The 17,007-nt window shown below is 43.6% G+C and overlaps 1 protein-coding gene across 1 annotated transcript in view; it reads right to left on the reverse strand.

Annotated features, from left to right (window-relative positions):
- Positions 1 to 17,007, reverse strand: part of LOC126564172 (dual specificity protein kinase splA) — a 76,299-nt gene continuing 59,292 nt past the window's right edge. The window contains exon 3 of the mRNA XM_050221131.1: positions 1 to 2,079. Within this exon, the coding sequence (XP_050077088.1) occupies positions 217 to 2,079 (1,863 nt within the window). The 3' untranslated portion in view covers positions 1 to 216. The remainder of the gene's footprint in view (positions 2,080 to 17,007) is intronic.

Raw genomic sequence — 17,007 nt, forward strand, 5'->3', positions numbered from 1 at the left:
CCTCAGCTTATTAAGATTATTACTGCTAACGCCAACCAGCAGCGGAGTAGTAGTTTTGCTCTTGATACTGCTGTTACTTCCCTTGACCCTTCCTTGGTTGGCCGTGGTCGAAAACAATGCGATGGTACTAGATGAGGACGGGGCAACGGTTGAGCTGCTATGGCTACCACTGTTATTGCTACAGCTTCCAACGATCGCTGACGCAGTAGTAACGGATCATGAGTTCTGCTTCACCACTATTACACCAGGCCTGCACTGTTGCTGCTGCTGCAAGAGCTGTGCCGCCGTCGTCAGTGCGTTCTGTTGCTGCACTAGCGGCAAATTCGCCGATACGACGGAACTGTTGGCCACGATCGTGGTCGTAGCAGCTGTCGAAGATATTGCTGCGGCTGCTACTGCTGATGCTGCAGGTGAATGACAGCTGGAGCTGACCGGCAATGGATTACTGCCGGTTGGAGCAATCGATACGGAAATGATTGAGCCCACTTGTGGCGTTACCGTCACGACACTAGAGGCAGTGGCAGCTAAATTAGCAGCACTAGCGGTCGGCAGGACAGCGCTCGCGCTAGCATTCGGAGCTGTTCGAAACCTCAGGTACGGTTCTAGTTGAATTTGACGGTGATCACGGTCGGTTTTCGTCTGAATTAGCGGTATCTGTTGTTTACTCGCTGTTGTCAACGCCAGTGGAACTTCCTGCATTGGTCTCTGTTGTATGGTGGTTTGCGGCGTTACTGTGGGAGGTGGAACGGGTTGAGGTTGTTGTAGTGGTTGATGTAATGACTGTTGCTGGTGCTGATGCTGCTGCTGCTGTTGTTGTTGCTGTTGCTGGGTGGGTACCACTGCATCAAATGCATCACCTTCGAGGTGACGGATTGCTTCAACGATTGTTTCGAGGTTATGACGGTAGCTACAGTTAAGTCGAGGCTGCTGTACCGCGGATAAACTGGTGCCCGTGCCCACCAGATGCGAACCTGTCGTTGACACCATCATCTGATCATCATTGACCACTATCGAGGAGGGTGAATCGATGCGCTCTACCTCCACCTTGGGTTCAGCTTTGATAGCCGCCTCGAGAATGGAAGGGTAACGATTTTTCTTCGGTGGCAACGTTACTACTGTCGCTTCTCCAATGGTTGGTGATCGAGATCGTGAACGTTTGATGTAGAGCTTCTCGTCCTTCAACGGTACAGCCAATTGTTTGGGAACCGCCGGTACGGTCTGCATAGTATGCGGCTCCTCTATCAGCTCATTAGAACAGACGACGATATGCTGATTCTTTGCCAAACTGTTAGCATCTTGCGAAATCAGCAACATACCACCATCCAGCTCAGCGGTGGGAACACGTGTCGGTTTACCGGATACCGTTGTAACACTGCTGACTGGTTTGTGAATAATCGATACCGCAACCTCCTCCGATGCAAGTGATACTGATGACGGTTCGTTAGTGAGGTCGGGTACTACCAGCTCCGACGTATCCTGGTACTGTATCCTGGTTGGATAAAGTTGACGCTCGAGTGCTTTTAACCGATTTTCAATCAACAGCTTCTGTCGCCGCTCCACTTCTAGCTGATGTTTCAATTCCAACACGTCTTTTGCGGAAAAGTTTACCGTCGTACATTGCCTGCCGTGGGTGGACGGACTCGAGATCGTTGTCGTGCCTGAGTGCGCGTTAGATAAGTTACTTCCGTTCGAGGTAACGTTCACCGCGCGTAACGACACCGGTTCCGGCGACATTGACCCTAATCCCTCGTCCGACGAATCCGATACCGGTTGCGTTGTTACGTCGATTTTACGCTTTTTGGCAACGGTCGCCACTACGGTTCCAGGTTGCCCGCTTCCTCCATTGCCTGTGCCGGCATTTGACACCAGCTGCTGCTGCTGCTGTTGAGAGACGACCACTCCACCGTTTGCACTGCTGCCCGTTACAATTTGTGTCGCATTCTGCACTCCAAGTTCTGGGGCTCCGTTGTGATCTTGTTGATCAATTGTCCGTTTCAACTGACAGTTTTGCGATAGTAGCCGAGTCTTTTCTTGTTCTAGTGAATAAATGTATTCGGCTGTCTGTTGTAAAATTGCGGCCTGAAAGTAAATGGTACAAAAATACACAGAATTAATAAAAAATTGTAATTATTGCAACTGCAAAATAACTTCTTACAGTGTAAACAGTACTTCATTCCTAAAGCTAAACCTAGAAAACGTTGTTACAATAGTAATATTACCGTGAGAAAATAAAATGTTATGATCCATAATGAGAAACAGACCCATTTAAAAAAAAAAAAAACAGGCAAAACGAAGTCACATCAAAACATTGAACTTGAAATTTGAAAATCCCATTCAAACACATACACATTCCAACACTCGTCCACAAATCTCGAAAACGTTACTCTCGATCTTCGCATGGAATTTATATCGAGAAAGTGGAACGATAGAATTGGAAAAGAAGCAACAACAACCAAAAAAACAATACAACACCATGCGTACGCATGAATCGGTAACGCAAAGCAACGCCAAACAACAAGCTTGGGGGGGGGGGGGGGCAGCATTTGTGAATGGGCGGCCACTAACGCTTTAAACGCGTACGTACGCATCGGCGCGTATTCGGCGCTGTTTGGCTACCTCGGGCGGGACGAAATGTTTAAAAGACCTTACGCATCTTTTGATTATATATGCCTTGTGATCGCGAACTTGTTTTGGGTGAACACATTATTCTCCTCCGTTTCATTTTGTCGGTCGGTTCGTGGGCAATGTTTAGAAAGACGAATAAAGGCACAAGCGTAAGAACACGCAACTACTCTACGCACTTTCCCCGCGCCATCCACTTGCGTTTGCGTTTCGAAAGGAAGTTGTATTTCTTCCTGTGTGTTACCTAATGACTAATCTCGCTGGTGGGATAAACATTCCTTTTCGTACGCAACGCTTCTTCGCGCCGAAATCGTTTGTAGAAGCAGCAAAACAACAACCCAGAGCTTGTTTTGCCCTTTCCTACGCAAAAATACGCACTTTTTTACGAATGGAAAGAGAAGGAAAGATGCATTCGGTTGTTTTGGTTTATTTTTTCGTTCTCTTTCGCTACTAGCGATCCATAAGATCTTCTCGGTTTTGTCGATCATTCGCCTTTTGACAGGTGCGTACTGGATCGTACGCAAGTATGAACGAACGAAGGAATGAGGGCAACCAAGGGGAGAGATTTTTAAACTTTAAATTCATGCACGGGTTTTGGGGAGCTCTAGCTCTAGGTCGCTACGATTATGTGCAATGCCTGTGCGAAGATAGATTCACGCTATGGACTATATGTCCCGCCGTTTTGAGGCATACACCCTTGCCCATCTACGTTGGGGAAAAGCATAGTTTTCTTTTGCAAAATTGCCCTTCCTGTTGTTACCCGTTTTCTTCAATTCTACAAGATACTTTACTTACATTTTACACCCTTTTACCCTTAGCGTGCTCGGTCTGTGTATCGTGTATTTGAATCTATGCATGGTTCAGTATTATTTGGTACAGGAAGTTATTTAGCAAATTGTTCCATGCTCCTTTTGCATGCTATTTTCGCCGTCCCCTTTCGTTACCCGCTCACTCACTTTGCCATTGATCGAACCACTGGTGCAAAATTCGCAAATCTTTACTTCCGCAACACCTGCTGCTGCTGCTGCTGCTGCTGCTACTATACCAGCAACTACTTAGCTACGGACACCGATTTTTGTTCACCGGTTCAAGATTTGTTTCGTTCGCAACGGCCGCAGCAGAGCTCTATACACGTCGTTTCACTGTTGTGGCACGAAGCGCGTTTCGGGAGCTCAAATAAATGTGTGGAAGGTGAAGCGTAAAATCAGATACAACACACAGGCATACGTACAACGGCCACACCAGCTGGAATTTGCAACCAGACGGTGGGAAGTCGAATGGTGTGCGCGCCTGCGGGAACAACGATGATGGGAACCGCACGATCGTCCGTTTTCTTTGCGAATTTCATGGACTTTGCAGCAAGTGAACTAGATATAGAGGGGTTCGCTATTTTTTTGGCAATTTCTAGTTCTCTGCCCGTTGCTCCCTTTCCTCCACTCCCCCCAATGGAAGCCATTTTTCGGGAACAGATTTCTAGTCGCTACAATCACAGCACTTTTTTCCTGTCTGTCTGTGTGTTTGTGTGCTACACTACGTAGATTCGCAAGCCTAGGTGAACAACCTCTACCACCGGCTTTACACTCTTGAGAAGAATAGAGAAACTGTGCCCCGCGCACACTTCCATTTCCCGGCTGGCAAGATGGCAATTTCAGCACAAAGATAAATAACAACAACAAAAAAATGCTTTCGCGGCAACTCTAAAACAACCCTACCATAAACTAAACGTGAGATCGGAAACGTTGATTTCGTCTTCCATCCGAGAGCCTTACTTTTACCTTTCAACATCGCCCGAATCGCAAATGTGCTATAAATCGTTTTTATTGTAAAAATACGATTCCAACATTTCCGTTTTTGCTCAGTTTTATATATCCAGGGTGGCTTAAGTTTTAAATATTATTTCCTTACCGATATGCAATGCGCACACGACTATTTGTAGTTGTGTTTTATTTTAACAAAACGAAACTTAAATTATGATTGCTAGACACATCGCATCGATTGAACGTAACCTTTCGTCTAATCCATGCAGTTTTTGGAATTTTATTAAAATGAGACTGACGGTAATTTTCCTGCAGTCATCAGTGAATTATTTGCAAAAAGATTTGAGAGTCAATTTGCCAATCTGCCGCCTGTTTCAACTGCTGTCGTTGAAGCAATCGCAGACACACCGGCCAATGCGCTAGACTTCAATCTCCCGCATAGTGGTTACATTTATTAATCGCCTTAAACCGACTACGAATCCTGGCCCTGACGGTGTACCGGTCATTGTCCTTGTTCGATGCTGCAATGCTATCGTGCCAATTTTAGCAAACGTCTTTAACGCCTCTCTTCAAACGGGAATATTTCCCAGCAGTTGGAAATCAGCATTAATGGTACCAATCCACAAAAATGGCGACCACAAAAACGCACAAAAATTACCGCAGCGTGTCGTCTCCTTGTGCTATGCCGAAGGTGTTCGAGTTTATTCTCCACGACTCAATGCTTGCCCCTGCAAAGCATTACTTATGCGCTGCTCAACATGGATTCGTACCAACACGTTCTACCTCCACAAATCGAGTTGAATTCGTCAGTTTCTGCAAGAGAAATTTAGACTCCGGGTACCAGGTTGATGCCATCTATACTGACCTGAAGGCGGCTTTTGATTCGGTGTCTCGTCCTATTCTTCTTGTGGCAATATTACAGGAGCTAGGTTTTGCCAATAGTATGGTCAAATGGGATCAAATCCTATCTCTCTGATCGATCCATAGTGTGTCACGTGCCTTCACCAGCAACTCTGGCGTTTCTCAAGGCAGCATCGTCGGCCCGCTTTGTTGTTCCTACTCTACATCAATGATGCTGAAATACTATTTGCTGATTTTAACATAATACTGATGTATGCGGATGATGTCAAGCTGTTCACCGCGGTGAAAGATATTGGAGACTGTGTTTTTAGTTTATGGTGCCGTAGAAATGCATTGTCATTGTCTGTCGATAAATGTCAAGTAATGTCCTTTTCAAGATCTATTATCCTATTTGACTACAACTTACGCTATAGTTTACTTCAACGTCCAGAATGTGTTAGAGACTTAGGGATTCTTCTTGACATGCAACTCAGCTTTAGACCTCACCTAGGCTAGCTTTAGACCTAGGTGTTGTATTTCGTATGACAAAGGAGTTTCCCGACCCTTCTACTATTAAAACGCTATTCTATTCCCTAGTCCGATCAGGCTTAGAGTACGCAAGTGTTGTTTGGTGCCCTGCAGCACACATCTGGAGCCAGCGCATTGAAACAATACAACGAAAAGCTACGCGATTTACCATTAGACTCCTCCCATGGAGACCCTACGATCGACGCCCCGATTATCCCACTCGATATCTTTTCTTGGGACTCCAACCACTGGCAGTTCGTCGTTCGACAGCTCAGTGTATGTTTGTAGCTGGTTTGATCGGCAACAAAATAGATGCTCCAGGCTCTCCTTAGCTCCGTTAACTTTTTTGCGCCCTCTAGGAGTCTAAGGCAGCGAGACATAATCCGGGCTGCGAGCTTCAGGACTACTTTTGATCAATCGGACCCAGTGAACGTTTTTTTTTTCGTTTATTAATAGAGGCTTTGAGTCTTAGAGACTACATTCGCCTCTCTACTGTATAAAAAAAAGATGGTTTAATCTAATACAAAACTATTGTATATGTGGCTTAAATATTATGGAAAACTATTCCGATTATGGCATATGGTATCGGATAAGTTTAAACTATTGTTTAAATTTCTTTGTATAAATAACTGATGCGTAAAAATCTAATAAAGCAGTGCTGCTGGAGTTTGTCGGGTGATAGCGTTGTCGTGTAATCGGTGTCTAGTTGGCAGGTGGCTCGGTGTGTCGTGTATCCATGGCAATCGGTGAGAATGTGGCGGGCGGTTATGTCAACATCACAGAAGCTGCAGAGTGGAGAACTAGATTTTTCCAGAAGGTAAGAGTGTCTAAGACGGGTTTGACCTATACGAAGCCGGGAAAGGACTCGTTGGATGTGGCTGGATTCGGTATCTTCCCATGAAGAGGTGTTGTGCTTGATAGGACGGAGTTTGTTGCTGTGGTCTACGTTGTGCCATGTGGAGTTCCAGTGTTGGGAGATGATGGTGTTGGTGAAGCGGATGGCATCACGGCGTGAAAGGATGTTGTATGGTTCGTAAGGACGGAGCCGACCATTGTTGGCAAGTTGGAGTGAACGCAATGTGTACCATATTTAATGTAAACTTCAACATGTATGAATTTGGTCTTCTTTGGCCATCTTCTTTGCCATTAGAGCATGATGCGACCAACCCAACGGCATTGCGCAATACTATGGTAAGCTATTTTAACACTGACCTCAGCTCAGTGGCACTGATCTGCACAGCATGTTCAACCTTTGATCAATACACTAGATGCAAGCGAAAGTTGTTGATGGTTTGAATAACTGGCCTAAATATATTCATTTGGCAACGGGATATACGCACCCCGTAATTTGTGGGGAATAGTTGGGAAAATATCCAAACAAGCTTAATCGTTTTTGTCTAGCCGAAGTTCTTCCCAGATGATTTCACAACCTTCGACATTGGCCAGACGCTGAGAGAGCGAGAGAGCATAGGGGGGCAATTGCGAACGAGAGACAGAGAGCAGACTTCCCCCGGTCCCGGTGGGTAATTTACTACATTTGGATACAGTCAGCTGAAAGCTGAAATGACCGAGCAGCTCCTTCTTTACCAGCTACACCTACTACTGGACCCTTTATCCGTAGCATCCCAAACGCCATCTTCTCCGTGGATGCTACGTCAATGCGACACCCAGCAGTCCCTGTCTGCGTACATATGCACTCCGTTGTCACACAATTTTCTCTCCCTTTGTTGAAAGGTCCTTTGGGTGCTCTCTTTAGAGGAAGACAGGCAAGTAGCTGATGTATATAAAGGACAAAAAAAGGATTGATTCTACATCCGACTGTGCTTCTGCTCTACCGTGGGAGCATAAAATTGACCTAAATTAATTATAATAAAATAACGTAGGAAGATGTTCTAAGTTCGTCAGATTTTACACAAATCGATGATTCGATCGACAGAAAATTCAGCAAAAACACTTTAATCCCCGTTTCCGAATAACATTGCTGATATGGGCGTTGTCGCACCCTATTGCTAAATACATTCAACAGTCGGAGAGATTTCCTTTTCGCGCACACAGCTGAGAGCAGAGAGTCAATTGATTTTTATAATCTTCCTACAATCCTTGAACGTACACACTTCAGCTTACGATGTTAGTGTATTGGTATGCATCAGTTGCGAAAATGTTCCAATCATTTCCCTGTGCGAACGCTTGCAATCTAAAACCAATGGCTGCTGCTAGTAGTTGGAGTTATAGAGAAGTGAAGAATGTCCTATACGGAAGCATTTTGGAGCATTTTCACCCTTTCTTAAATCCCTGTGCCATCCTGAGCAGTTCCTCGGGATCCCCTAGCACAATGTAACGCGCGCGCGTCGTGGCTCAATGATTTCTGGATGATGTTACCACCGTAACCAGCTGTTTCGGAGTCGGGTGATAAGAGTCGAAAAAGCTTCACAAATCCTATCCCAGGGCATGGCCAGACGAAACCGTTCCCATCATTACAACAACATGGACCATGGTTACAACCATCATTATCATCATCATCTCACCATCATCTCTAGGTCCCTTGAACGTACAACACAGTACAGCAGACAGACAGAAAAAAGCTACTATTTCTTGGTTTTCTTTTTACTACCGTCCTGGGTGTTGGCTCCTCTTTTTTATTTACTATCCGGGGAAAAGTACATAACACATTGCACATAGGAGCCTTGGTATGACGGACGTGATCTGACGGCGAGACACATCAGAGATTTCGTACACGCATGCGCCGTTACTATTTTTCCCGTTCCAAAAAACTCCTGTTGTCCATACCCTACCCTACCTCCCTCTCATTCCCTCTGCCCTCAACACCTGTCTGAACAGAAATCTGTTACGACACAAAAACGTATCACCATGTGGCTTTAGCGAAAGCTGAACGTCGAATGTCCCACCATCATTGCCTTTATTCTTATCACAACACGCTTCCCTTTTAATGCTTGTTACATGCCCCCCCCCCCCTTCCTTATGAACAAACTCAAACCTCACGCTGTCGTACTACTAAGGAATGTGTTCCATTACAACGAAAGCAGAATTCAATTCCGTTCACTAAGAGTATGAAAGAAAATGCGCGCGTTTCGGCGCTTTTCTACCAGAGGAGCATGACGTAGCGCAGGCTAGCAGGCTCAATTTCTGGTACGGTACGGTTCGTGCATCCCTTGGCTTGGCACTCTTCCACTCCCACGGGCTATGGTACTATCTCTCTTTTCTTCATTCATACCAGGACCTGCCGCCATACGGTCGTCGCGGGGACTAGGTAGTAAAATCCGGTGCTGTTTTCCATTGGAAGCTGGTGCCAGCAAGGCTCGGTCAGCGTAATATCATCTGTTTGGAGTTTTCCCGACCTTTCTATGTTTTAGTAAGCGCCGACTACGTATATATATAGATGGTTGTGTGCGTGCGTAAGGCACGAATTTTCTCACACATGGTAACACACAGTAGAACCACATTTTTTCCGCCAAGAATCGATCGATAACAGCATACGCCCGGTATAACAAACAAGTATCAGAATCAGCATACCGGCCATCTCCCATGGGGAACATTGGCTGATGTACAGTTTTTTTTTTTTGTAATATAAATATCATGCAGATAAACATTTTCTCGCAATTATCCTGATGGGACAAAATTTTAATTATTTCATAACTTTTATATTTTACCTATCAAATACGGTTGATTGAAATACGGCTACATCATGGGCTAAGCGTTGTGCCAAATTCATTTTTGAATCTTGGTAGGCATTGAGCGCATTTGACGTTGAGCGCAAACATTTGTAAACAAATCGTTCCATCGACGAAAGAAGAAGATAACTACGGATATTTGCTTGTTTTATGATAGTTTTACCAATAATAACCGTTTTTGTGTAATTTAAAATCAATTTTATCCGATGTGTTCTGCTCTCTATTTTCATCAACCGTAAGCGCAAATCGGAGCGCAAATCTATAGTGACTACACGAAGCGCTAAAAAACACAGTACATTTTGACACAACGCTTGGATTTGCGCTTCACGTTTGCGCTCCATGTGGCTCGAGCTATAGAACGTTTGTTTTACGAATAGAAAACATTACTGTTGTACAATGTGCCAGCGGTACGAATGTGAATGAATTACATAACAATTTTATTCATATTGTTTGAAATAATATAATTATTCTTGTTTGAAAAATTATTTCCACCACCTGGCCAGGTTTGTATTGCTTAATTTAAACTTTTAATTTGTGGAACAGTGCTATCTGTTCAACTGTAAATATTGGGTGAAAAAAAATAATGACTCCACGAGTCGCATGACATTAATTGGATTACCCATTGGTAGGAAATAAGTACCTCCCTTGTGCAATGTAATTCGAAAAATCATCTACTAATATTCGTAAACTGGCCAGTTCAAAATCTAGCCGCTATAGCCCAGATAGATAGATTCTACCACGCAACTAAGGGTGAAGCTATAATGAGGAAAATTAAAAGAAAAGAAAAACCATTCCACCGTTCCTTCCTCTCTTTGTGCACTTTTCCCTTTCCACACCTGACTAGAAATGCACCTAATCACTTATGATTTTCAAACCCAGTGAACCCCGAATATAGCTGGTGCCACTGCCAGGGTGCTGCTGCTTACCAGACCGTAACACGAGCTCTATGACTCTATACTGACTGAGTATCCCCCAAAAAGTGAGTGGCACCAAAGAACTTCTCCGTTGATTTCACCCTCCCCAAAATTGGACGCTTCACTTGCTCGCTAGTAGTGCTCGGAGGCTTAGAGAGTATTGCCAAGTCGACCGAAACCCCCCGGTAAAAGGCTTGTTTTGTATTCTCGAGCGATTTGAGTTAGATTTTTTACTTTTGAGAAGAAAAAAACATTTATACCTTTTTCACTATTATTTTAATTAACATCTCATTGAGGTTGAATGCTACCCTTGAACATTCCCTTCTTGCTTGACAAGTGATTGTAGTTTTACTTCGGCTAAAGGATGCATACCTAAGGATGTAGGTTAGTTTGTTTTTCTCATAATTATTTGTGGTCAAAAATATTGGAAAAAGAATGGTCTTAAAGATTTGCTTCATCCTAACTTGTAATGAAAAATAGTGTTCCCTGTAAATTGATGATAAACTACATCATACTATCCAACACAAACATCATATCGTCCGGCATGAAAGTGCAAATGTTTCATTCTTTATGTACTACTAAATCAATTAACTCTAATTCTTCAACTGCTGCAACACTCCTAACCTTCTCAATATGCGGAAATCATAGCATATGTTTCTCTGTGGTCTGATGATTTATTTTTTCCTCAATCTCACGATACCAAATTCACGTGTCCACATACACACACACGCGTAAGACGATGTATTGAAGAGCAAAAATAAAAAATAAAACAAAAAGTAACGCAAACGATGAAACGGACGAAACGACGAATGTGCGAAAAACAGATGATGGTTGCGTCGAAAAATACGGTGGGCCTTTTTTTTATAAATATGCTTGCGAATTGATGCCAATAGCAAAACGGCCAAAAGAAGAAAAAGGCGTAGATGACGACCGGACCTGGCCCATTGAAGTGAGCGTGTGGCCCAAACTTTAAGAAATTGCGCAGCAACATTATTCCACGTTAAGCTCTCGCTCTCTCTATCTCTTCCTTTCTCTTTCTCTCACTTCAGCTGCTTTGCTCGACACATACACACGCAGAAATTACGCTTAATCGTCAACATTCACACTTTTATAGTCACAACATACGTGAAATAGTATCCTAGTTTAAGCGTAAATTTATCAATTCAGTAGTACTAACGATCTACGTTCCATACGTTTTCTTAGGATGTTAGGAAACGAACCCTGTTTTAGTTATACAGCATAAATATACTGAAACTCATTTACACCTTACTCTTTTACTCACTACCTAAGAAGTGAAGCAAACCTCGAATTTATATGTAAATGCACATGTTTTTTTTTTCTATCCATAATCCATAAGGCTAGTGTCATTGCTCGGTGGCATGCCGCTAGTTGCAAGGGAAATGTATGGGATTTGACATTTGACGTTCAACCTCATCTGTCAAATTCCATACATTTCCCTTGCACCTAGTGGCATGCCACCGAGCAATGATACCAGCCTAAGAACGGCCTGGCCCCGTGTATTGCTCGAATGGTGGTTACTACTAAAAAAGGAATTCACTCCATGGAGTAGATTATGTATGTATATCGAAAAGTTAAATTTCGCACACCATCCTCACCACTGCCCGCTCGTTCTACCGGACAGCATCATCTCATGTACAAAACCCCCAAAGCAAAAAAAGCCCGCGTGACTCTGGATGGGAAATACGCAAAAACGCAACAACGCATACAGAAATACACACACAAACACGCACACCAAAGCATTTTGGCGAGCATCAACCGCAATAAGTAACCAAACCTTGACTTTGCTGCTGCTGCTGTTGATGCAAAAGCATTAAACCACGCAGCGCCCCTCAAACAGGCTCAACACACACCACAGGTATAACCAGATAACAATGGTGGATGATGAATGAAGTAAGCTCGTGTAGTGCTGCGGGAAGTTGTGTGGTTTGGCGTTGATGGTAGTAAAGAGGAAGAAACAGTCAGAAAAGTACAGTTTGGGTTTGCGAAAAAAAAAAAATACACACGATCCACCGAGCGTTACGCGCCAACTGCCAAAAATGTGATCGTTTAATACCAACACACACACACACATACAAAGCGAACATTTCTGAGATTGGAATTGACCGGGGATGTAAACGATGGAAAAGCTTTCGTAGCATGCAACGATCAAGCTTACAAAAACTTTCTACGTTGGCACACAGTCGGCTGGTGATCGTTCGCGCCTTTTTCGACTAAAGAATATCGATCAAAAGAATTAAAAACAAACAGAAATATAATGTACAGACATGTTTTGTGTAAGTAATGCAAGACTTTAGCAATAAATTCTGCTGTGAGCTTCATGTTTTTTTTAAACGTTTATTTTAATATTTTTGCACTTTAATTCACCGATTTACCAGCGACTTGAGCTGTGTTTGTTTTAATTATATCTTTTTATATCTTATCCTCAAAATTGGTTAAATATTTTATCATCATCACTGAATATTAATTTATAAAAGTCGATAAAAATACATCACCAACAACACGCACCAAGCCAAGAAGGTTTTGCGCGGGAAATTCATGCCATAACCGGTTCTGACTTTTGAAATCAGGAACGCAGCTACAGTACGGTTTGAATTTTATAGCAATGCAGAGGCTGCAATAAGGCACTACTATACTTCAATTACGAATATGTGAGAGGTTATTATTTTTATTTATTATTAAGCAACATATATGAGTTCTTAATATAAAAATTTTGTAAAGTATGCAAGCAGCTTTGGAATCAATAGTACAAACGCGAATAAAGGCATCGCCACCGTCGACAGATGCAATTCTAGACAATACCGATCGGAACCGGCTCGAACGATGGAAGTTAAAAATAATCTCCAAAGCACATTGAACAAAAAATGATATTTAAATACCCACCTGTACACACATGAGCCACCATGCGCGTTTCATTTGTCTATATGCTCACCGATCTTTATCACAAAACCAAAACAACATGCAACTTCAATTTAATGCTTCTTAAAATGCACAACATCGAGTGTCGAGAAATATTGAGGAGCAGCAATCTTGCCAAGGTTCGTAGTGTTTGGATTTACGGTACACGCATGAGAGGATGAAGGCAGAATGGTCGTCACACTACACAGGGAAGATGAGAAAATCCGTAATAAAAAGCAACAACAGATCCCACGGCTGAGAGCGGCGGGGAACGCTATGCACGACGATGACGACGCTGCTCCTTGCAGAGCCAGTTTTAAAGGGAACTTAACCTTACCCGATCGGGACAACAACAACAACAACACCTGCCGGGTCTGAGTTGTAGGAATCTACACCGACGAAAACACCATATGGCGGCTGGTGATGATGGTCAAACTGTGTTCGAAATATTCAAAAAGCCTAACATCGTGGACGTACGTAACATCCTCCACAATGTATTCGCAACTGTGAGAAAAGGATTTGGAAGTTTATGCTAAGATTTTTTAACGATAAAATTAATTTGTACAATGTCTTCCGCATAATGAACGAATTATTGAGTATGGGATAGATTGTAGATATTTCTGTTCCCAGCAGTAGCACCCTTTGCCCCATCTATATCTTCCCTTCTCCTCCTGAATGCATAACTGCAACTCTTCAGCTCACATTAGTTGGCTAGCTTATTGGCTGGTTGACTTGAATGGTTTGGCATCGTAAATCAAGAGACAACCATTCTCCACCCCTCACACACAATCATTCGCCTCCCAAGTTCAGACGCCTGGTTCCGAATGCGAAGACTATGACTCCATCTGGGAACGGAAATGGATAAGAAGAAACCCGGGAACGAGAACGAGAGTGTGTTCCATCGGTACCACGCTAGCAGAAGAATCACAAGAACAAGATGGGGGGGGGGGGGGGGGGGGAACAGTGGCTTGATTATCCTTCCACACCTTTCCAGCAACATAAGAAGCAGAAGAAGGCTACAATGTGCGTACGTGCGTATGCGCGCTGTAGCTAATGGCAAGAGCACCTATACAATGGCACCCGCACACTTGATACGGGCCAAGCCAAGCCACCGGGGACAAGCGTGTGTCTCTGTGGCGATGGGCAACTGGAAGAAAGCGCCTATACGTCTTCACGTACTCCAAGTTACGATGGGATGGTTGTGATGCAGCACAACACAGCACGCTTGCGTACAAGCCACACAAGCAGCTTGCGCGTGTATAGGTGAGTGAACGCACATAATGAGGTGGTAGCCGCCGGTACTCTTTCAAACTCTCTATCTTTCTCACTCTCTTCCTTTTACCATCGCACTCCCTGTTCGAAACACATGTGATGATGATGATGATGACGGTGATGATCCGTCCTTTCCCTACACTCCTACCTCTCCTAATACTCTACTACACAACCAGACGTCGTCACATCTCTACACACACACACACACGTGCACGAGCATCATCATCGTCATCATGCTTCGTTGCCGGGGTGTGTAAGCTCCCGGTTTTATTATGTTTATAAATATTTCATCTTCAACCCGAACGTCCCGCAACCACGTGTCTCTCTAAAAGCCGTCTTATGTAAAAGCTTGGCATTGCGGCGTTCTATATAATACCCAGCCGTACCGCAACCAGACGCTCAAAGTACGTACGCACACTACCACGCGTCGAACCTGCGCGTCCCATCCATCCACACACATATACACAGACACTCTCCCTTTCTCTCTCTCTCTCTCTTTACAACGGCTGTTCCATAAACATGGCTTGCTATGCCGCTTCGTGCGACCCGGCTGATGATGCTGCTGCTTACTGCTGTTGCGGGCTGAATCGATGTGTTTTTGACGGTACTGTACTTTTCCTTACCGCGCGCGCTTTGGTTTCATTTTCTCCGTCTTTTTTTTTTGTTGGTTAGTGCTATGTTCTTTCGTTTTATTCTGTTCTTTTTCTTTCCCTCTCTCTCTCTCTCCATACAACGGTGTGCTCGGCGGCGTTGGCCATAAATAAACGCAAATACAACATAAAATGAGAACGCCCGACGTCATCGGTCAGCATAGAGAAAAATGAAGAAGAAAACACTAGAACACCGAGCGCCCTTCGCGGAATTACCGACGAATGGGTAAAGACGCGGGATCGCTTCGGCGCGCGTTAATTTTACGCGTTCGGCTGCGTCCGTAACGTACGAAAATACATGCCATGTTTACATTCTGGATACGGTTACGATCGCTATTGCACTGCATTGAGGAATGGCAAGGGTTCCGCCCCCCTCTGAGCCAACCACAAACCCACCACCGACTTACGATGCATACATCCAACGGCTATCGGTGTTGTCGCTGATCGAATTACATCCAACCAGATTTTCCTGGAATTCGTACAAACAAAAACACACGACACGCCATATTTTTCAATGCCTTTCACTTGACGACGCCGGTCGGTTTTCGCAAAGGAAAAAAAAAGAAAACCGACGACCACAAAAATCACACTGCCCACAGCGAGATGGGAGTGGATGTATGGACATCTGATGCGAAATTAAATGTTGCTACGCTGCTGTTACTGCAACACCGACGACTGCGATGTGTGACAACAATAACAACGGTACACACTGCGTTGACTTTTGCATTAGCATTAATGTCAATCACCCCTTTCCGACGACTATCGACTAAGGACATAAATAAGACGAATGGCGTACTGTGAATGCTTGGGGTAAATTTATGTTAAAAATCAACCCAACAGAATTCCTTTGGTGATAGCCTCCAACCAACCTACAAGTCGATCATAAGAAAATATGATTTTTGTACAAATTGTAACCCTTGTTTTTAAATAAAAAATACATACAGGGATCAGCATCTTTCACACATTTTATGCCATACCTAGAAATAGAAAGAAAAGCCAAAATTAATAGAAAATAATCATACCTTAAGGTGATGTTATACACGATAAACGAAGATGTCACAATTGTCAATCAAATTTACTTTTGTGCTGTAACATGCTTTCGTCAAATAAACATACATTCTTTTCTGAAAACCACTATACAATTCTGCAGTCTTATGAAACGAAAAAATCAATGATATGCAATTTATGGATATGTTCTGCCTGTATTACTTTATTTAAGGACACGACTAAAGCTTTATTTTGCGTTGCAACCTGAACAGGGTGAGAAAATCACTCATTAGCAAAAGCAATTGAAGATAAGTTGATCGTGTTAAAGTGTCTGGTGCCAGTTGAACAATTTGAAGGTTACTTTTGACAGCAAGGAAGAGACATTACCCCTTTTTTTCGTCTCTTATTTGATAAAGGCCAAAGCCTTTATAATAATCGCGACATACATCCAAATTACTTATCCGTTTGCTCCAAGCCTTTTTGGGGTTGAGTTTCGTTTGCTGTCCAATGTAATTGCGCAAGAACGTTTTCCACAGCTTTTTTTTTTTTTTGGTTTGTAAATGGCTTTGATGGCACACATTTCGAGTTCTATTTCTCCACATACATATGTGTAACCCACACCGGCAACAATACGTCGCCTAAGGTTTGGCCGAGTGGAACGAAATTCCATTGCCGCTTATCGCTCGCAGCTTATCAAGTCACGAGAAGCTGCAGTGTGCACCGTTTTCCTCTACGGTGTGACGGTGTTTATTTGGGCAAAGCTATAGTGACGGTGGCGACGTAGCGGCCGTACCACACCCTTCCATCGAGGCGACGCAAAGCACAACAGCTG

This window comes from Anopheles maculipalpis, chromosome 3RL, assembly GCF_943734695.1.
Source record: "Anopheles maculipalpis chromosome 3RL, idAnoMacuDA_375_x, whole genome shotgun sequence".
Lineage (NCBI taxonomy): Eukaryota > Metazoa > Arthropoda > Insecta > Diptera > Culicidae > Anopheles > Anopheles maculipalpis.